Source organism: Molothrus aeneus, chromosome 10 (assembly GCF_037042795.1).
Source record: "Molothrus aeneus isolate 106 chromosome 10, BPBGC_Maene_1.0, whole genome shotgun sequence".
Classification (NCBI taxonomy): Eukaryota; Metazoa; Chordata; class Aves; order Passeriformes; family Icteridae; genus Molothrus; species Molothrus aeneus.
The window spans coordinates 4,964,441-4,986,082 of record NC_089655.1 but is presented as its reverse complement, the minus strand read 5'-3'; the positions used below and the strand labels follow the sequence as shown (position 1 = coordinate 4,986,082).

Genomic DNA, 21,642 nt, shown 5'->3' with positions numbered 1-21,642 from the left:
GGAACCAAAGGGAAGGGGGAAAGGACACCTCAAACACTCCCAGCTGCTGCATCCTCATGCTCGGATCTTCTGCATCCTCAGGGAAGATTAATTATCCCTGATTAATTATTTGTAAGGATAAAACACAAGTGTCTTTGGAATTGTTCATCCTTTGGAGAATCTGCCCTGAGATTGTGCCAGACTGAACCAATCAGTGAAAGCAAAGAAAGACAAAGCCCCTCTGCAGGGATCTTGTGGGTCTTTGGGTCAGGAGCAGCACAGAGATGTCCCCAGGGCCACCAGGAGAGGAGACAGCCCCTGTTCTTCTTCAGATGGGGAGCAAGTTAAAAACCACACAGAGACAGCAGATCAGTTTTCAATTAAAAAATAAATTACTCTATTAACAAGTAACCTCCCATACAATAAGGCTCTTACATAAGTTAATATTTATCTTATCTTACTCAAACAATAAGAAATAAATACTACTCTTTTACAGAACAGTGTTTTCCTAACAGTGCATGTCTCCCAGCAGCTGCTGATGGATTATTTCCCACACCATCTTCCTGCGGAAATAAGGCATGTGTTCCTGAAAAGAAACAGGAAAAATCCATCACATAGGAAGCCAGGGGAGAGAGGCAGGAAATCTCCATTAACACCCAGGGAATTCTTGAGTGGGAAGCTGCTTTTGAGCACCTGTCAGTTGGGTACAAGGTGGGTTTCACACCAGCGTGACACAACCACCCAACAAACGCCCACTTTTCTTTACAGTGATATTTAAAGATCACCAAATTGGCAAAAAAAAAAAAAAAAACAGGGGGAAGTTTTCCCAAGTTTTCCTATTTCACCAAGAGCTACAAAGGCCAGCTATCCCAAACCCCTGGCTGCAGCATCCTGACATTGGAATGAGATGGTCCTTAAGGTCCATTCCAACCCAAACCACCCTGGGATTCCACAATTCCACGATCTTGCCCAAGAATCAGACACCAGACATGAGGAACAACCCTCAGCCCCTGCCCCAGCTGCTGTGCAGCTTCCCTGGCTCCCACATGGGTGTGGGAAAGGCTGGAGCTGTTTGCAACCCCTCTCACCGGGGTGAAGATGATGGGTTTGTCTCTGGAGATGAAATCGGCAAATTTGCAAACAAAAACTCCACAGTCATTTCCATTATTTTGTTGAGGGATTTCCTGAGGAATACAAAAACATGGAGAATTTTTATCTGTCTTGAAAGAGCAGCAATTTGGTTGTAGCACACATTTTACCCACACCTACTCCTGAAAACCTATTTCCATAATCCCTTCACCACTCCCAAACCCAAGGAACAGGCCCAGTTAACTGCACATCATCTCCCTCTGCTTGCCTGGGAAGTGTTAAATCCTCTGGGACAAGGAGTTCTAGCTCCCATTCCAAATCCAGGCATTGCTCCCATACCTCTGTGCCCATGCTGTGAAGAGTCCACTCAGAAGCAGTCAATTCAATGTTTCTTTTTTCCCTGCTTTCCTCTTCCAGGTATTTTCTGTTGAAAACAACACAAAAATCACTTTTCATCTCCCTAATTTAGGGCAACAACAACAAAAAAAGCTGTTGAAAGGTGTCAGGAAGATAAATTGCAGTGAAATAAATGGCAGAGGACCCTCACAGCAGAGGATTTAAGGAATGTGGAGGGGAAATTGCCATCTTAGAGACACAGTGAGGGCTGTGAGCAGGGCTCCCCAGGGCCCAGCCCTGTGTAATGTCTTTATCCATGACCTGGACGAGGGGATTGGGCACCCTCAGTGCCTTTGGAGGTGACACCAAGCTGGGTGGGAGTGTGGAGGGCAGGGAGGCTCTGCACAGGGCTCTGGGCTGGTGACAAGGTGAGGATCAGTCATGGGATGGGCTCAATGATCCTGGAGGGCTTTTCCAACCTCAGTGATTCTGGGATTTGTCTCTGTGGGGCTGCTCTCCTGCTCTCACCCTCCAAAGCTGCTGGATGAAGGGTTTTTAGTGACAAAGACATGTGAGGATGTGCAGCACCTCTGACACTCTGGAGGATTCAAAACACTGAGCAGAACAGAAGAGGTACCAAGTGAGGAGCACCATGGGACAGGGCAGAAATACTTCACATGGGGGAGAGGAAAAGGCCTCAAAACCAACCAGAAGGGATAAAAAAAGCAAAAGCAGCTACTCACAAGACAGTTTTACAAATGTGGTCTCCTTTCTGTCCCAAGGAGTCAAAGTATTTGATGGTTTTCTCTCGGAGGTCCACAACCTGGGGTTAAAAGGTGACTTAGACAAAGCACACCCCAAATACTAAAGGGCTTTTCTTGCTAGTTTTGTTCTCCCCATCCCCTAAATAATGAGCCAGTTTGACTCACCAGCAGTGTCCAGTGAATCCTGAGGTGAATAGGCACCAAGATGACATCATGCTCAAAGATATCCACACCCTTAGTCCATTTCTTTACTCCCTTGTGGCTTGTAGAGCTTAGCTTGGAATAAAAGAAGGTATTAAAAGCATAGACTGCTGGATATCCTTCCTTCTTGCTTCTTTCCACCAGAAGACCCATGTAGAAATTCATGATCTGGAACAGAGAGAGGCAAAGTGAGATGTGAAATAAGACAATAAATTAAAAAGAGAGCAACATGTCCTTGCTGGCCACCCCTGAGCTGAGAAAACTCCAGCTTGGCAGCTTTTGCTCCCAGAATTTCACACTGGAGGACTTGTGCTGCTGGTTAAAGCCCCCACACCCACTCTGATAACCCAGACTGACTCCTGGGAGCTGCATCATCCAAGTGAAAACTTCCAGAAACAGCAGCCCACACAGTACCCAAAATAAGGAGTGTACAGCTATTTCTGGGCTCTGCAGTGGAGCTCCTGGAAGACTCCTGTGCCCAGGGAGGGGGGATTTCCCAGAAGTGCAGGATCCCATACCCTGTCATTGAGCCAGCCCAGGGGCTGCAGGGTGCAGATGTCCTCACGGGTGACAGTGAGCTTGAAGGCCCTGCTCAGGATGTCCTCAGGCTCACCACTGTCAAAGGCAGCAGAGATCTCACTCTCCATGGCCTGGAACAAAGGATTCAATGGGGAAGGGCTGGTGGAACAGCACGTGGAGCACACCAGCCCCCCAGAAGGCTCCAAGTGCAGCCCCAGTGCCAGAGCAAGGAGCCTTGCAGGCTGAACCAGGCACAGCACTGGCTTGCTGCTGAGCACAGGTACCTCTGTCAGTGGAGCCAGATCATCTCCTGGCTTTTCTAGGCATGGCAGTGGCTCACTGTCCACAAAGAAGAGGTCTTTGGACAGGACAGGTGTCACATGGAACTGGAATAACTTTCTTTGGGGGACTTCGGCTTCACGCTGGCCCTGCCAGGCACAAGGACAGAAATCAGGGAGAAGCACAAGGGGTTTGCTGGGGGACAGGGCACAGAATCCTGCAAGAAACTGCAAGGGCTTGTGTAAACACATCCCAGCAGCAATCCCCAAAGTCACACTTGACTGGTGACTGCATTCCAACTGTGCCCAGAGAGGCAGGGCTTTCCTTGGGCTTGGATTAACATCCCCAACAAAGCCTCCACATGCAGGTATCAAGCTGAGATCAAGGTATTTCTGATTTCCACACTTCAAATTTTATTTTGGATCTCAATCCTGAGCAGAGGTGAGTTACACTTTCCAGAAAGCCAAGTGAAGCAGTGACTAACTCCAGCTTACCACTGAAGCAGCTCGTTTCTCTCGCTTCCCCTGTCCACGAGAGTCTTCTGGTGGTGTGTAGTAACTGTGAGAAAATAGAGAGAAGTGAGCTGGATATCCACACTGCCCCATGAAATTCTCCAAAATTCTGCATAAGAAATGCTTTCTCAAGGCTGATTCTGACACATGACATCTCAGTCTCCTTCCCCACTCCTTTTGTAGCAGCCAGACCAGGATAGATGAAAAGCTGGAAGCTTCACAAACTTTCTTCCACCATCAGATGGCAAACTCCTTTTTTTTTCTCAATTTTAATCTTTGGAAAACAGGGAAGCAACCAGCACTTCCTCTATCAAGTGCTTTGTGACCTCCTGGTGACAAATGCCACTCCACCAGTTATTCCCTCTCTTCCCTTGAGCTTAGGGGACAATGCCAATTTAACTCAGGACAAATGCACAGCTCAATACAGTGCTCATGTCTAAGGGGGAAAGAGAAGAGGGACAAAATCACCCCAAACCACACCTGACACAACCAAACCTCTGTCCCCATCTGCATTCTCTCTGAGAGGAGGAAGAGGAGGGCACCAAGCTGCCACACCAAAACCCCTCCCTGGAGCTGCAGCCAAAAGTCCCTTTCCCTTCATTCCTGCACTCCCATCCTGCCACCACAGAGTCCACTGGGCCCTGCTGAGGGACAGCAACGCTCCATTTTTGGTCCATTCCAACCCAAGGCATCCTGCAAGCCTCAAAAACTGCCTCAGTCCCCCCAGGCTTTACAAGTTCCCTACTCCTTTTGCTCAGGATCCACAGGAAATGCAAAGTCAGCTCATTAATGGTGTGGCAGAAAGACACTCAGGAGAAAAAACAGATTCTGCAAACCCAAGGACAACCTGGGTTGTCACCCTTACTTCCTTCTCCCCCCAGCACATCCCACAGCTGCCCAGCTGTGACAGGGGAGCTGTGGATTTGAGGGACAACTGGCTGTGAGCAGTTCCTCAAACCAGCTGCTCCTCTGCCCCAGCACTGAGACACTGAACAGGATTGGGCTTCTGGAGGCTGGCAGAGCCAAAAGAAACAAGAGCCATGGTTAGAAGAGACTCTTACCTGATCATGACACCCCTCTGAGGCAGCTGGGGGCTGAAAACATCCCCATGTTTGACACCTGCAGGGAGAAGCAGCAATATGAGAACAGGGAGGTGATTTCCCATTCCAGTAGCTGCACAGAGCTCTGAGTTTCTGGGTGACATCACAGACTTTTCATCAGCATTTTCAACTCAGAAGTTCAAACTCTGGCACCTGCTCAGAAATCATTTCAATCCCGATATGATCATGTCACAAAGTCCAAGATATAAAAGAGTTAGTGATGAAAAAGTGTTTAAGTAATGAACAGGGAAAAAAAAACCCTGGGGCAATATTAAACATACAAGTAATTAGTTTACTTGTTTTGGAAGCTCTGCTTTTATGGCAATAGTCCTGTCTAGCATTAAAAAGGGATTCAAGTATAGCTCTGAGGGTGCAGAGTCAAATATCCCCCTCCCCTGGTACAAGAAAAGCAGGTAAAACTGGTGCTACAACCTTCTCCTGTGCAGTGGGGTCACATCCAGCTACAAACTGCACTGCCACAGTCACAGCTCTCAAATACCATTTTAAACCAGTTCTTCCCCTTCAGGAAAACCCTCACAAACCCAGTTTAGCCAATACTGAGGAAAATGCCCTGTTTGGGCTGGACTTGTACCAACAGAGTGGAGCAGCCCTGGGGATACTCACTGGTCCTTTCTGGCACAGGTAGAGAGGCACCTCTGGGTTTCTGTTCTTTCAGGGGGCTCCCAGTCATCCCTGGTTCCTTGGTTTGAATTCTTTGGTGTAGCAGAAGAAAAGGACAGAGTTTTTACAGGTGATTTGTTACCAGTGCACCTCAATTCACTGCAGAGCACACGGCTATTTGTACACAACTGGCTAAATGAAAGCAACAGAAATATATAAAGCAAAATTAGGCTGTTTAATCCTTAACAGAGCCATGCTGTCACTGGTTCCAGGACAAGATGCAAAGGGCATTTGAGGAGTTTACATCCAGAAGTTTGGCCACTTTCAGCTCATGCATACTGAACATACAAGAGTCAAATTTTCTGTCTCCACTATTCCAAAAAAGACTCAATCATTACATTTGATTTGGTCCAGAACCCTGAGAGTAGAAAAGATCAAATTCTCCTCCCCTTCCACATACAACAAACTCACCACCAAAAAGTTAAGGGTTATTTTGCTCATAATTACTTGTTGAGTCTTGCTGACCGTGGAGAAGTGAGTCTTCCAGAATATTTCTCTTTGAACAGACTCAAGAGCTCTTTGTATTTCTTATTTTCTGCTTGCTGAACATCCTTGGAGAAGGGAAGGAAAAAAGAGACTTTAGCAGGCATTCCCAGCCCTTCCTTTTGTCTCAGCCTAACTGTACAGAAACTCCACAGCTGTTTCATCCCAAAACAATTCCCTTCTCCCCACTTTACCTCTTCAGCAGCACACAAAGGCCTCCTGGTGCCACTGACTCCTGGAGAGCTGGGACCTGGCTCCTTAATGGGGGGCCTGGGTGTGACAGGGCTCTCCAGAGCAGCTCGGATGTGGTTATTCCTGCTCAGGCTGCAAACACCAAAGGCAGAAGAAATGGTATTAAGAGACCATTCAAAGCTCCTGATTTATTAATTAGGTTTTAATTAGCACCTCCTGATTCAAGGAGGCTGCCCAGGACCATGCTGGGTAGGGTTTTCCAACATCTCTCTAGGTGACCTGTGGCAGTAGCTGAACACCCTTAGAGGAAAAACAGAAAAGGGTTTCCCAATGGAATTCCCTGGGGAAATGAAAATTCTCTGGGGAAATGAAAATTCTCTGGGGTTTTGGGGGATTTTTTTTTGTAGTAGTTGTGGGTTTTTTCTGTTTGCATTCCTGGTCTCAACCTCTTCCCAAGTTCAACACTTCCTCCTATCACAGGAGGTGAGAGTGTTGAACTTATTCATCTTTCTCTGATCTCCTGAGTGCATCAACTGTCTGGATTTAAAGAGAAAGCTTAAAATTGGTCAAAGGCAAGAACATAGCTAAGATCTCACCCAGTATGGCAGCTAGGAGGAGTCCCAGAACATGGAAAAATGTTGCTCTGTGGACACAAATACAAATGTTGGGCAACAGAGGAAGTTCAAGGATGAAAGTGAAAGGCAAGAAACCCTAAAAAGCAGAAGTGGAAGAAAACAGAAGGTTTTTTACCTCAGATATGGAACTCTCTTGCAAAGAGAGGATGGTGGTTCCTCAGTCAAGCACGGGTTGGTGTCACAAGGCATTTCGTCTGTGGGAGAAGAGCACAAGCCTCAGCAACTGGTCAGGACAACAGGAGTTGTATAAGTTTAAAGAGCTTCACCAAAGATTAATTACTCTCATTTCATCCCTCATGTTCTAATATTATTTGTGTTGTGTTGCTTCAGGATATTTTCATATTGGTAACTACAGAATGTTGCCAGCCTACACCTAATACAAAAGGGTTCTGAGGCTCTGCTACCTAAAATCAGCATTTACAACAGTTTCCTTCTGGCAAGCCAGCACTGGGACACACTAGAATGGCATCCAAGGCAGTTAATAGCCAGGATCCACAACCACATGAGCATCCTGGGATAAACCACTGAACATCCCACTTGGAAGGGATCCACAGAATCATCCAGCCCAACCCCTGGCCCTGCACAGACACCCCAACCATCCCACCCGGTGCATCCCTGAGAGCATTGTCCAAAGGCTCCTGGAGCTCTGGTGGCCTTGGGGCTGTGCCCATTCCCTGGGGAGCCTGTTCCCAGCCCTGGCTCCAATCCAGAAGCAATAGCAGGATGCAGGGAAGAAACAGAGCTCACCCTCCACTACTCCTGGTGCTACCCAGATATTTTGCATTCAGCAACCAGCCCACAGCCCGGGCAGAGCTGCCCAGACTCAGAGCAGCAGGAAAAAGGAAAGGATTTGCTGTCAGCCCTACCAGGTTCTGTTGTGTCCTCATCCTCTGCAGATGTTACAAATGAAGAGTCAGAAGAAATGTACACAACCTGAAATAAAAGCAAGTACCAGAGTGAGCATAACCTGAATGTGAATCCAAGCAAGCACCTCCCCTTCCTGAAATTCAGTCAGCTGTGTTCTGACTCAGAGCCCATGGTTTTGCCCATGGGGTTGCAGCAGAGGGCAGGGGCACTGATGGCACCACTTCTGTATCACAGGCTCTCACACCTGCAGGGATTGTGGGAGCTGATCCCTGAGCTCCCCTCAAAATCCTTGCTCACCTCATCTTCAGACTCAGAGAAGGAGAAGTCATCTGTCTCTTCAGTCTCCTGGCTTCTACTTGTTGCCTTCTGTGGCAACTTGGCAGCCACAGAAACCTCTTCAGGCTCCTTGTTAGCCCCAGAGAGACATTCTGAAAAAACCACACCACCAGGCCATAAGGAATGGGACTGGAAACAGGGCTTGGGACTTCTGCTTACACCCAAGCCCAGCTCCTTGATCCCACGTGAAGCAGAAAACTCATTTCAGCAACACTGCAACAGCCCAGCAGCACCCCCACCCCATCACTGGGTATCTTGTTCCCAAGTAGGAATTAGGGAGCTCCACATCCCCCATGGAACAGCAACAGCCTTGACTGAAAGTGCTCTTTGTGCTGCCCTGCAGGGCTCAGTGCCAGGGAGAGATGGGATATGCCCTGCCCCAGCCAGGATTCATCCTTGGTGCAAACACATGGCCTTCCCAGGGTGGAAAAAGTTGTCCCCTGCTTCTCTTCCTGCCTTCATCTGCCCAGGATCTCCCATCCTCCACTTGGTTTGAAAATCCCAGAATCATCAAGGTTGGATAAACCCTATAAGGGCATCAAGTCCAACTGTTCCCACAGCACTGCCAAGGCCACATCCATGAACATTGGGACACACCATCGATGGGCCCAGGTCCCATAAGACCCCCTGAAGCCACAAGAATGGCTCAAAACCCCTCAGTTTCAGCAGCAGTCCTGAAGTACCAAATCCAGAGCTCCCCAAGGTACCCCAGACCCAAGGAAAATCAGACATATTAAAGCTCTCTGTGAGGGGCTATACCTGTTTTCAGCCTCTTTGCAGGGATCTCCTCAGGATCTTCCACAGATGACAGAACACTGGGGGAAGAACAGACAGAACAATGTTTTGCAAGCACAATTCAAGTTCCAAAGGGGGATTTCCTATTTCCCCAGGATCATCTCCCAGAGAGCTGATCACCCCACTAAAGCAGATCAGGCCTCTTTTTCTCCTTCTGTTAATGCTTCCACGTGCTTTGTGTTCGTTCCTACCACCAAAAAATGCCTCAATATGTAATGCTTCCCTCTTTCCTCCAGGAAAGAAGCACTCCAGAGGTCACTAAGCCATCCAAGTTCACGGCACTCAAAGGAAAGTTTAGGCAGAACAGGAAATGCGAGGTGGGAATGCCAGCCCTGCTCACATCCACTCCAGCAGCGTCCTGCTGAGTCAGCACGGGCACAAACCCTTGAAACAATCACCAGCCTCACCCTTTCACACCCAAGGATTTTCACCAGCTGATACCATCGTTAAGTCCGGTAAAAACGTCTCCTTTAGGAACAGAGCACAAAGAACATTCCTAATTTTATTTTTTTCTCCCCCAGGAGCTAATTCCTTCTGAGCTGCTCCTCGGTGCAAACTACCGGCACAACACGCGGCTCCTTGCAGAGGCACTCCCTGGTCTCTGTCGCTGTGATGATGGGGCCCTAAGGGAGGTAGGGAGGGAGCAGCTGCCCTCCCCAGCCCCAGAGCACACGGTGCCATCCGTACATCCCACAGAGCAGCAGGCACCCAGGGGCTTCGGCCATCGCCCCCGGCAGCAAAATGGTTAACACGTGGGCAGGCAGCCTCCTTTTATCCACCTCGCACCCCCGATGCATGGCGTGCCCCCAGCCCTCCATCCCCACGGCCGTGTGTGCCCTGCTCCACAACACATCTGGCCTAAATCCCCAGCTCCCCGTGCCGGCGGAAAGGGAACGAGGGGTTATCGGCAACACCTGGGACCCACAGCCAGCGAGCACCGGTGTCTGCGCCCCATAACCACCCCCGCACCTGTGGGCCGCCTCATGGGCAACACCTGGCCTTTATCAGGGACTGCCCCGACCCACACGGGGAGCCTCGGGCCGAGCGGCGGGGCAGCAGAGGGGCAGCAGCGCGGCGGGAAGGGCTGACCTGGCGGGCGGTTTCTTTCGGCGCGGCGGCTCCGGCCGCGGCTCCGGGCTGAGGGCGAGGGCCGGGGCCGGGGCCGGGGCCGGGGCCGGGGCCTGGCGGGCGGCGTCGCGGAGGGCGCGGAGGACCGCGAGCAGCCATTGGTACATGGACCGCGCGCACTTCCGGCGCCGGGCCCCGCCCCGCACCGCCAACGGCGGCCACGCCCCGCCCGCGGGCCTGACGGAGCCGCCCACTGCACCGATGGACCCGCCCACAGCCCGAATGGACCCGCCCACAGCCACACACGCCCCGTCCGGCCACGCCCATAGTCCTGATGGACCCGCCCACAGCCCCACAGACCACGCCCACATCATACGCCCCGCCCCCTGTTGGCCTCGCCCCGCCCCTTCCGCGCCCCGTGGGCTGCAGCCATGTGCGCGAGTGTTCCGAAACATTCCCCGGCCACAATTTGGGCCATTTCTGCCCATTCTGCTCCTGCCCCGTCCCGTTTTCTCTCCCCCAGCGCTGCCACGGCTGGGTCAGGGCCTCTCCCTCTCCTAGAGTCCGGAGGTTTTGCCGGCTCGGAGGGTCAGGAGCTTCCCCACTCCGAGAGTCGGCAGCTTTGTCCCCTTGCGGGGTCAGGAGCTTCTGCCCTGGCACACTCAGCTTTCCCTACCCCGGTACTCGCTCCTCGGGCTTTGGTGGGGACGCGGCGTGGGGAGCTCGCCGAGGGTCCCTGCGGGGCGCTGGGACTCGCTGCCGATTTCCCGGGGGGCAGAACGCCCTGCATCCCAGGAAAAGCAGGGACTGTCCCCTGTGTCTCCCGGCCCTTCCTCTCCGTGCCCCCGCTGCGGAATCCCCTCCCCGGCGCTCACCGAGCCGCGCTGGGCTCATTTCGGTGGTTCTTGCTGCTCGGCATCGCGCTCCCCTGCTGTTGTCGCGACTGAACCGCGACCGAGCGGCTCGAGCCGCGGCTTCCAGCGCGAGGCGCGGGCGGCGCCCCCAGAACGGCCCCGCTGGGTCATTCCCGATGGTGGGATGGCAATGGCCCATGTGCTGCCCATCACGGAGAAGGAACTTTTTTTGGGAGCCCAACCCAGCTGAAGGGTCCTAAAGTAACAAATTGCCCGGGGATATGTAACACTTTGCTGATAAATTGGTCTCTCCTGGATAATGAACGCGTGCAGCAGCTTGAGCCAGCCGTGCAGTAATGCTTTGCTCCTTAATACTGCGTCGGCGTTTAGTTTTATTCCCGAATTTCGGTGGCAAAAGGGGTTTTTAATGCTTTTCATGTTGGCTCCAAGCTGGCTCCAGCATTTTCCTCAGGAGCAAAAGGGATGTTTGAAGGAAAGCAGGGAGGAAAAGGGGCAGATTGAAGCGTTTTGGGGCAGCTCTGCCAGCAGGAGATTCCGCAGGGAATCTAAGGGAGAGTGGGGTCTGCGTTAATTAAAACGACCTTCCTGGTTATTTTGGGGGTTTAATTTCCAGGTTTCAGGCCTCAAGGAAGGAGGCTGAGCCTGGATGCGGAGCCCAGCAGAGGGCACGGCAGCCTCACGCAGGACCTGCAGAGCCGCCCGTCAATCCCTTCCTCCTCCTCCTCCCGGGATAGTGGAAGGAGAAGGATTGTAGGGCTGACAAATTGTTTTTAACGCCTGTGATTGGATTTTTGCGTGCTGGGGACTGCGTCCATGGGATGGGAGTGATCACTGCGCATGCAAGTCCCTGTAACCTGTGCAGCTGGAGGAGTTTATCCCAAACACAGGATAACTAACATGGAATTCTGTGAGCTGGTTGGTTCTCTCTTCCACAGTGTTGATATGCAGACTATCACAATCTCTGAAACATCAATAACCAAATCCATGAATAAATTAAACTTTATTTAAAATAATGCCCCCAGACTGAGAGAACCTTCTTCTTTTCTTTCTTCTTTTATTGCTCTCCATGCAGCAAAAGTTTCCCCCCTTTTTTCCCCCCAAAAAACACAAGGAGTGCCTGTGTTGTAACTCCTGCCATGCCTTCCCAGAGCAGTTTGACGTCGGCTGCGTTTCCCAATCCCTGTATTTTTGCAGCTGCTGGCTCCCTCCATGACTTCATCCTTATTCTGCCCCTGAGCATCTTGCTCAGAGCACTGACGTGTTGTGACTCAAAGTGATGATATTTGATGCATGCAAACCAAAACCCAGTCCCTGGCTGTTCAACAGACCTGGATCACATCTGTCCCATCTCCTACAACAGAGGGGGAGCAGAGAATTTCCATAAATAATTGCTAATGATGGCTCATTATTTATGCATTGCTCAAAGCCTCCCTACCTTCAGTGCAGCTTCCGTGTGACAGCAGTGGGGCTCCAGTCCCAAATTATTGGGATAACAAAGTAATTCCACTGAGGAGGTAATTTGGGAAGTGATGGGTGGTTCTAGGCACACAGGTGATTTTAGTGATACAAAGAAAAATAGGTTTAATCTGTCTTTTAAATCCCTTTATTTTACGGGAGTGCAGGTGGAACAGCTGTGCCTGCAGGGCAGGGGGTTAACCTGGATGGAGGGGAAGGAAAAGAAGGAAAAGGGAAGGTAAGGAAAAGAAGGGAAGGGATGGGAAGGTAAAGAAGAGGAGGAAAAGGAAGTGATGGGAAGGCAAAGCCAGGGATGGGAAGTGAAGGCCTGGTGAGGGAAAACAAGGGAAAGGGGAAGGCATGGCAAGGTAAGAGAGTGGAAAACAAGGGAAAGAAAGGCAGGGGGTGGGGAGGAGTGGGAAGGCAAAGTAAAGAAAGGCAAGGCAGGACAGAGGGCAGGTGAAGCAGCCTGGGCAGCTCTCCCAACCCCATTCTGAGGATAGGATGGGAAGTTCCACCTGCCCCAGTATTTCCCCACCTCCCCCTCCCAGGCCCTCCCAGCCAGGAGGCAAAAGATGCCCAGGATGAGCAGCCTGATGCCAGAGGTCTCCTGGAAGAGCTCAAAGGCATTTCCACTCTGAACTTGGGAGCCCTTGGGAATTCTCCTGGTGTGAAGACAGACTCCTCCAGCCTGCCCAGTGTCTGGGCTGGGTGTCAGCAATGGCCCTCCTGATACCAGGTGTCCTGAACCCCACACTCCAGGGAGTTTATCCCTGACCCTCTACAGTGTGAGCAAGGGATTATCCTTGCCAGCACTTCCTTCCAGACCCACCACTCTTTGTGCTGTTTCACCAGCAGCTGCTGGATCCCTGGTCCCTGAGTTGTGTGTGGTGCTCATCTCCCTTGGGATGGCTTCTCCAGTGACTTTAGATGGGAGTTGCCAAGCTGGAAGGCTCAGAGCACTTGGAAAAGCCCTGGAAAGGGAAGGTGCTGTCTTCTGGGAAAGGGTGGCACACTCAAAACAGCCCTGGCAGTGTTCAGAGAATGCTGAAACCATCCACACAAAAGCCAATGTTTACTGGGACAAAACCAACTCCTGAGGGCTGCATCCATGTCCCAGCCATGAGCTGGCTGCTGGAAGGTGCAGGACTGATGCTGGTGGTGAGCAGGGGAAAGAGAGGAGGAGCACAGGGAGCTGCTCACAGGAATGATATGGTGTGCTGCAATGCAAACCCTGAATCATGCAAGCCATGATCCCACACCCACATCCCATGGAGCATCCCCACAGCCATGGGAAAGCCTGGGCTGCAGGAGGAGGGCTGGGGTGAGATTTTGGGGCAGGCAGCTCCACTCGTGCCTGAGCATGGGCTGCACTTTGGGATAAGGAACAGGTTGCCTGGGAAACTTGTGGCTGCCCCATCCCTGGAAGTGTCCAAGGCCAGGTTGGACGAGGTTTGGAGCAGCCTGGGACAGTGGAAGGTGTCCCTGCCCATGGAAGGGGGTGAATCTGGATGGGCTTTAAGGCCCCTTCTAACCCCACCCATTCCATGATTCTGCAATCTCAAGCATGGTCTCCCCTTTAACTCTCACATTCACCAGGTGATTTATTTCCCTGCCAGTCCCTCTGCTCTTCCAGAAACCATCCATGAGTGCAAGCCAGAGCATCCTGCTGGGACAAGCCACTGGCAGCTGGATTTGGAGCAGAAGTGGACAAACCATTTGTAAGAGGTGAGGTCCAGTTCCACTCTCTGTGGTGTGGTTTGCAGAAAGATGAGACAGGAGCCTTTATACCCTTTCAGAGGGAGGATATTTCCAGCTCATAGCATTGTCTGAGCCCTCTTGCTTTCTCACCTGCAGGGACAGGACACCATCCCCCTGAAGAGGCTGTCCAGAGCCACATCCAGCCTGGCCTTGGACACTTCCAGGGGTAGCAGTTCCCTCCTGCCTTTCTCATGGCCCTGTAAAATCCATAGACCAAAATGTCACTGTCAGACAGCAAAGTTGTGGCTTCTCCTGGGCTGGGATGTGGGACTGGAGGAGATGGGAGCGTTCCCACTCTCTGCAGAGCCTTCAGGGCAGGATGGGAACTGGCAGGTATGGACACAGCACGATGAGCACCCCTCTGAGCCCGGGGGTGTCGGGGCTGGAGCTGGAGCAGAAGCTCCCCCTGCTCCCCTGAGCTGGGATTCAGCTCTCTGTTGATTCAGAGCAACCCTGCCTGACTCACCCAGGAGCTGGGCTGAGCCTTTCCAAGGAAAAACTCGCATTAAACTCTGCCACAAGGCTCTGGCGACCATATGGAGCTGGGAGAGGGGTGGGGGCCAGCCCTGACCTTTATTGTAGGGAGGGCAGCACCACTGACCCCACTCCCTGCCCCCCAGGGGTGGCTGTTCCCAGGCCACTCAGGTTGTTCCACAGGGCTCGCTGCTAAATTAGACAATTAAATCCTTGAGCCCAGGTTTTAGTGTTTCCATGTGCAGCCAAGTATCTTAATCTGGGCTGTTTGGGGAATTTTTATCCCGTGGATCCCTTGGTATGCCTGGAATGTTTGCTTTTCCTACTGTGTGCGTGTGTTTGAGGCACTCCTGTAAAAACAAAAGCTTCCTGCCTGCCTTGTAAATCTTTCCTTGATTGGCAGAGTGGCCTTTGGTGATTAATCAAGGGGCACGACGGGGCTGACACCCTCCAGGAGCTGGCTGCTCCTTGCAAATCCCCAGCACGGTGGTGGGGACCTGGGGAGGGACCCCAGAGCTGGCTGCTCTCCAGAGCCGTGTGGTGACACGGGTTTTCGGTAAGAGCCTGGGAGAGGAAGGACCAAACGGAAATTCCAGAGAGCTAAGGAAATGCTCCAGAGGGCCGGGACTTCAGAGGCATTTTCTATTGTATCATCGGGATAAAACACGCGGCTCCGCTTGGAGGGATTCGCTCCGCGGCCAGCCAAGCCTTCCCACCTTGGCTGGGCTGGCAAAAGAGAGATTTGTCCCAACCAAGCCTTCCCACCTTGGCTGGGCTGGCAAAAGAGAGATTTGTCCCAACCAAGCCTTCCCACCTTGGCTGTGCAGGAAAGGAGGAGATTTGTCCCAGCCAAACCTTCCCACCTTGGCTGGGAAGGAGGACATTTATTCCAACCAGAAGAGGACGCTTATTCCAACCAAACCTTCCCCCCTCAGCTGGACTGGGAAGGGGGACGTTTATTCCAGCCAAACCTTCCCACCTTGGCTGGGCTGGGAAAAGAGAGATTTGTCCCAACCAAACCTTCCCAGCGTGGCTGGAAGGGGAAGGAGGATGTTTTTTCACACCAAACCTTCCCACATTGGCTGGGCTGGGAAGGAAGACATTTATTCCAGCCAAACTTTTCCACTTTGGCTGAGCTGGGAAGGAGGAGATTTGTCCCAACCAAACCTTTCCGTCTTGGCTGAGCTGGAAAGGAGGAGATTTATTCCAGCCAAACCTTTCCACTTTGGCTGAGCTGGAAAGGAGGACGTTTATTCCCACCAAATCTTCTCACTTTGGCTGGGCTGGGAAGGAAGAGATTTATTCCAACCAAACCTTCCCACCTTGGCTGGGCTGGGAAGGAAGACATTTATTCCAGCCAAACCTTCCCCCTCAGCTGGGCTGGGCAGGAGGACATTTATTCCAACCAAACCTTCCCACCTTGGCTGGGCTGGGCAGGAGGAGGTTCACCCCACCCATGGATAGAGGTTTCTCCAGGAAATGGACACAGCATAGGGGAGGCTGCAGAGAAGAACCACCTTGTTGGTGTTCCTGGGTTTCTCCATGTTCCTGTTGGAGGCTTCCAGGTGTCACAGGCTCTGCCTGGATGTGGCACAGGAGTTCCAAGTTAGCTCTAAGTCCCAGAACAGCAGAAACAGCTCCAGCATTTTGACCAAAGGGCTCTAATTTGTCCCAACTAGCTGCTGTTCCAACCCTGAGCTTGCCTGGAGCTGGCTGTGGGATCCTGAACTGGTGTTGTCTTGTGCAGGCCACACATGGGCCTGTCCCCATGTCCTCATGTCCCCATGATCCCAGAAGGGTCTCAGCTTGGGAAAACAGCTGGCAGAGCTGCAGCTGCCAGCCCTGGGGCCAGCCCCACACTCATTGCTGTAAGCAAGGAGACCTTCAGAGCCTGGTGGAAACTTGCCATGGGAGAGGTCAGTACTCAGCATTTTAGAGGAAACTGTGAGATTTAGCAGGAAGTTTTTTACAATGAGGGTGTTAAAACACTGGCAGGGGTTGCCCAGAGCAGCTGTGGCTGCCCCACCCCTGGAAGTGTTCCAGGCCAGGCTGGATGGAGCTTGGAGCAACCTGGGACAATGAGAGGTGTCCCTGCCCATGGCAGAGAATTGGATTGGGTGACCCTTAGAGGTCCCTTCCAACCCAAACCACTCTGTGATTTTCAGGTTCTGGTATTCCCACTTTTTCCCTTGGCTTTTGCCCACTGCTAGAGGCAGGATCTGTGCTGTGTGCCAGGACAGGGCCAGGGCCTGGCTGAGGAGCTCCAGGAACAGAGCACTGTCAGCAGGCAGCCAGGGAGGGTCTGTGTGTCTGTCCCAGCTGAGTCCTGGGAGGAGCACTCAGGACACACAGGAGCACTCAGGACACGCTGGCTGGCTGCTCCCTGCACCACAGGAAGATGATCTTGAAGGTCCCTTCCAACCCAAGCCATTCTGGGGTTCTGTGAAGGAGCATTTCAGCCAGGCACAGCAGTGCCAGTGCGGGCAGAGCCCTGCAGCCTCTCCCTGCTCCTGGACAAATATCCAGCCTGTTTGTCCTGCTGGTACCAGAGGTGCTGATGATGGGTCCCCCTGGAGCCTGTCTCTCCATGTCTGCCAGTTCATCCCTGCTCCATCTTTCCAGGGATTTGGAGTTGCTGCTCCTGCACTCCCACCCTCCATTCCACCCTCTGTGCTCCCTCCATGCCCCTGCCAGAGGATGCTCTGTGCTGTCCCCTCTCCACACCTGTCCCCAGCCCACTCCAGCCTCTCTCCCAACCATCATCAACAGCAGCCCAAAAACTCATGGCAAGAGGGTCAGGGGTGTTTTCCAAGCATTTTGTGTCCCCAAGCAAGGAGCCCTGTTAGCTGTGACCACCCTGGTGACAGCCCCACTGCCATGGTGCCAGGGGACGTTCAGTGCCATCAAGGTCACCTCCACGTTGTTCCCTTGTGTTCTCACCACCCCTCAGCTCCCAGCATGGCTCTGGTGTTTGGATGCAGCTGGCAATGATCCCAGAGGTGACACAGAGCTGCTCTGTCCCACTCTGTCCCACTCTGTGTGGCCTCCAGGCCCCTTTAATTCATTACCAGAGTGCCTGGAAGGCCCCAGCACTGGTAGAAGCCCAAAGGAGGAGGCAGCAGGGGGGTGAAGCAGCAAGACAGTGACAATTCCTGCTGCCTTTGGGATCCTGGGATGAAGAACAACCCTGCCCAATGCTGTCCTTCCCCTTTTTGTCTCACTCAGCCCATCCCTGCACTGGGGACAACCTGCCATTAAAGGGTCATCACTGCAGTGAACAGCCCCTTTCTCTCTCCTCAGCCTCTCCTCAGCCAGGGTTGCTCTCCCAGCATGGATATTTCTCATTATTCTGTGCTTGGGAACACGGGGCTGAGCTGATTTTGTCCTGGCTGCATCCCTGACAGGTTTTCCTCACAGCCAGGAAGATGTGAAATTCCTCAGGGACACAGATGTGTGTGCTTATTTTCATCAACAGGGACTGGGTGTCTGGCATTCCCCTGCCCCTCTGGGTTCTGCTCCCTCCTTTTACAAGGGATGGCTCCAAATTGGGGTGCAGATGCCCCAGATGGCCCTGGGGAGGGGGCACAGGCCCACCCATCCACCTGGATGTGCTCCAGGGCCAGGTGGGCAGTGAGGAGGTGCTGCTGGTGGCCCCTGCCTGTGGCACTTGCCTGGTGTCTCTGTGTCCCCCCACATCCCCACCGAGCTTTGGGGCAGGAGGTGGAGCCTCCCCTCTCCCAGCACTACAGCAGGGGGTGTTCCCTGCCAGGTGGGCAGGAAATCACACCCAGCACTTTGAATTTCTCAGGAAAAAGAGAAAATTCCTCAAAGGCGGCAAAGCAACAGTGAGGGGCTTTGCTATGGAAATACAGAGCTGTGTCCCCTGGGGGTGGTGGCTCCTGGCTTCACCTTTGTCCCTGCTGGCATCTCCTCAGCATTCCCTGGACTGGGTCCCACTGGGGCTGGCAGGTCAGGAACAAACCCCTCGCAGGAAACAGGGAAATAAAGGAAAGCAGAAAAGAACAATTTAACATCCAGGAATGGAAATGACTCAGGGGCATTAAAATGCAGGGGGAGATGAGGAAGAGGAGGGTCCTGGCCCTGTTTGCAGCCACATTTTTCCCTTTTAAAATCCCTAAGAAGGGGTTTTGTGAAGGTGCCCGTGGCATCACCTCCCTGAGTGTTTGATTGATGTAGAACTGTGGCAGGAGGTCCTGGGGATGGGGATGTGCCCTGGGTTATCCATGTGGGATCTGTAGATCAGCAACGGAAGAGGAGAGAACCCAGGAGAGAGTGGAGGGGGGGAACAGGAGGACTCCAACTTTCTGTGATCCTTACCTGGGGCAGATCCAGCATCCCCCTGAAAAAAGGGGAATCTCAGGGGTCTCATCCTGGGAGAGACACCTGAGGTGTGGAGGAGCTGGCTGGCCCCAGAGTGATGGGAACAGTGCTGGATTCATGCCTTGGGGATGGCTGCCTCTTTCAGATGGGATCCGTCCTGGTCCCCTCATTGCTGCAGCTGTGTCCCCACCAAGGCTAACAAGGTTTTCCCCTGGGTGGAGAGGGATCTTTCCATTCCTCCCCTTTCCCCTGGGTGGAGAGGGATCTTTCCATTCCTCCCCTTTCCCCTGGGTGGAGAGGGATCTTTCCATTCCTTCCTCCACTGAGGAAGAGCCATATCAGCCACAAAGCAGCAACAGGAGTGAGGGGATTTGGCAGGAGCATGCCAATCCCCCACATCCCATGCTCCCCACATTGAGGCGTGTTCCCTGTTGAAATTTTGGGAATGGGATTCACCCTATTGCACAGCAGCACCCCAGGTCACACATTCCCAGGGGAATCAGACCTGGGACACCCCAAAATGATGCAGATTTCAGAGAGAGGACAGGGAAGCTGCCTCAGGCCTGGCAGCTTGTGGGAATCTCTCCAGGAGGACAGAATCCCTATGGATGGGAGGGTGGGAGCAGGGGAGGGGCTGGGCTGCTGCCTTGGCTCCCCTGCCCATGGGGATGAAATTCCCTTTGGGGGCAGCTTGGGGAATCCTGGCACTGGGAAACATCACCTGTGCAATTCCTCGAACTCCATCTCCTGGCTGCACTCTGAATCCAGAGTTTGGGACAGAAGAAGCAGGTACCTGGAGGAAGCTTTAGCAGGAAGATTGCCATGGAGAGGTTTGAGGGGTTCAGCGTGGCCATGGGACACTGTCACTGGGGCTCAGTGGTCACAGGACGCTGTCACCACTGTCACCATCTCCCCAGGAAATGTGCTGAGGCTGCAAACCTCCCCTCCATCCCAGGCACCTTCCTCTGCCCACAATGCCCCAGTTTTCCAGGCTCAGCACGGCCGAGGGCTGAGGCATTTTGGGAGCCTGAAGACAGCCGAGGTGATCTCATCCCACGAGTATTTTCTTGGCTCCCTCTCCCGGCTCCAACGCCTCGGCGATAAGGCTGGGCTGAGGTCAGTGGGAGGGTCTGGCATTGCGGAGCCGTGTGTCACCCCGCCCAGCCTGGGACACGGCACCTGCGCTGCCCTGCCTCCAGCCACGTCCCCTAGGCCTTGCCCCATCCTCCAGGATGCTCCACCTGGGAACAGGGTCCCTGCAGGCAGCCAAAGGTGCCCCCACCACTGCCCCCAGGTCCAGCTGCTGTTTCACCTTCTCCCGGGGAAAACAAAAAGGTTGAGGCTTTTCTTACCTCCAGTTTTAGACAGAAGGAGAAGAAAATCTTCAGATCACTTTCCAAAGGGGTGTTATCAGCCCAGGAGGGGTTTCCTGCTGCCAGAAATAGAGCAGTGTTAAGATAGGAAGGGAAGCAGGATGACACAGACATAGATAAGGCCAGGGGACAAGCCAGGAGAGGAATCCTGGGTGCTGGGGGAGCTGGGCTGGGAGCCCCGTCCACCTGGGAAAGAGCAGGGCAGAGCCACTGCTGGGCCCTTTTGGAGATGCTGCTGCTGGGCTTGGTGTATTGGAGTGGTGCATCATCCATCCATCCATCCATCCATCCATCCATCCATCCATCCCTCCATCCCTCCATCCATCCATCCATCCATCCATCTATCCATCCATCATCCATCCATCCATCCATCCGTCTGTCCGTCCGTCCATCCATCCATCCATCCATCCATCATCCATCCATCCATCCATCCATCCATCATCCATCCATCATCCATCCATCCATCCATCATCCATCCATCATCCATCCATCCAACCATCATCCATCATCCATCCATCCATCCGTCATCCATCCATCATCCATCCATCATCCATCCATCCATCCGTCATCCATCCATCATCCATCCATCCAACCATCATCCATCCATCCATCCATCCATCCATCCATCCATCCATCCATCCATCCAACCATCATCCATCATCCATCCATCCATCCGTCATCCATCCATCATCCATCCATCATCCATCCATCCATCCATCCATCCATCCATCCATCCATCCAACCATCATCCATCCATCCATCCATCCATCCATCCATCCATCCATCCATCATCCATCCATCCATCCATCCATCCATCCATCCATCCATCCATCATCCATCCATCCATCCATCCATCATCCATCCATCCATCCATCCATCCATCCATCATCCATCCATCCATCCATCCATCATCCATCCATCCATCCATCCATCCAACCATCATCCATCCATCCATCCATCCATCATCCATCCATCCATCCATCCATCCATCCATCCATCCATCCATCCATCATCCATCCATCATCCATCCATCCATCCATCATCCATCATCCATCCATCCAACCATCATCCATCCATCCATCCATCCATCATCCATCCATCCATCCATCCATCATCCATCCATCATCCATCCATCCAACCATCATCCATCCATCCATCATCCATCATCCATCCATCCATCCGTCATCCATCCATCATCCATCCATCCATCCATCCATCCATCCATCCATCCATCCATCATCCATCCATCATCCATCCATCCATCATCCATCCATCCATCCATCCATCCATCCATCCATCCATCCATCATCCATCATCCATCCGTCCATCCATCCATCCATCCATCCATCCATCCATCCATCCATCCCTCATCCATCCATCATCCATCCATCCATCCATCCATCCATCCATCCATCCATCCATCCATCCATCCATCCATCCCTCATCCATCCATCCATCCATCCACCCATCCATCCATCATCCATCCATCCATCATCCATCCATCATCCATCCATCCATCCCTCATCC

At 52.7% G+C, this 21,642-nt stretch overlaps 1 protein-coding gene across 2 annotated transcripts; it reads right to left on the bottom strand.

Annotated features, from left to right (window-relative positions):
- Nucleotides 1-348: 348 nt before the first annotated feature.
- Nucleotides 349-10,003, bottom strand: SENP2 (SUMO specific peptidase 2). 2 transcript variants are annotated; one of them, XM_066556530.1, is made up of 17 exons: nucleotides 9,858-10,003; nucleotides 8,733-8,788; nucleotides 7,935-8,065; nucleotides 7,637-7,703; nucleotides 6,886-6,964; nucleotides 6,138-6,267; nucleotides 5,908-6,011; nucleotides 5,404-5,492; nucleotides 4,741-4,798; nucleotides 3,662-3,725; nucleotides 3,173-3,316; nucleotides 2,888-3,019; nucleotides 2,334-2,537; nucleotides 2,148-2,227; nucleotides 1,337-1,492; nucleotides 1,068-1,163; nucleotides 349-565 (listed from the first exon to the last, which is right to left on the bottom strand). In XM_066556530.1, exons 1-17 carry the CDS (start codon nucleotides 10,001-10,003, stop codon nucleotides 523-525), a joined length of 1,779 nt encoding a protein of 592 aa, XP_066412627.1. In that variant the 3' UTR covers nucleotides 349-522. The 2 variants fall into 2 exon arrangements, with proteins under 2 accessions (XP_066412627.1, XP_066412628.1); XM_066556531.1 differs by having other exon boundaries at nucleotides 1,408-1,492.
- Between the last annotated feature and the right edge of the window lie 11,639 nt (nucleotides 10,004-21,642).

Coding starts and splice junctions, on each gene's coding strand:
- SENP2 (XM_066556530.1), bottom strand. CDS start 10,003: ATGTACCAATGGCTGCTCGCGGTCCTCCGCGCCCTCCGCGACGCCGCC. Junction 8,789..9,857: donor CGAAAGAAACCGCCCGCCAG/GTCAGCCCTTCC, acceptor TTCTTCCCCCAG/TGTTCTGTCATCTGTGGAAG. Junction 1,493..2,147: donor CACATTTGTAAAACTGTCTT/GTGAGTAGCTGC, acceptor TGTTTTCAACAG/AAAATACCTGGAAGAGGAAA.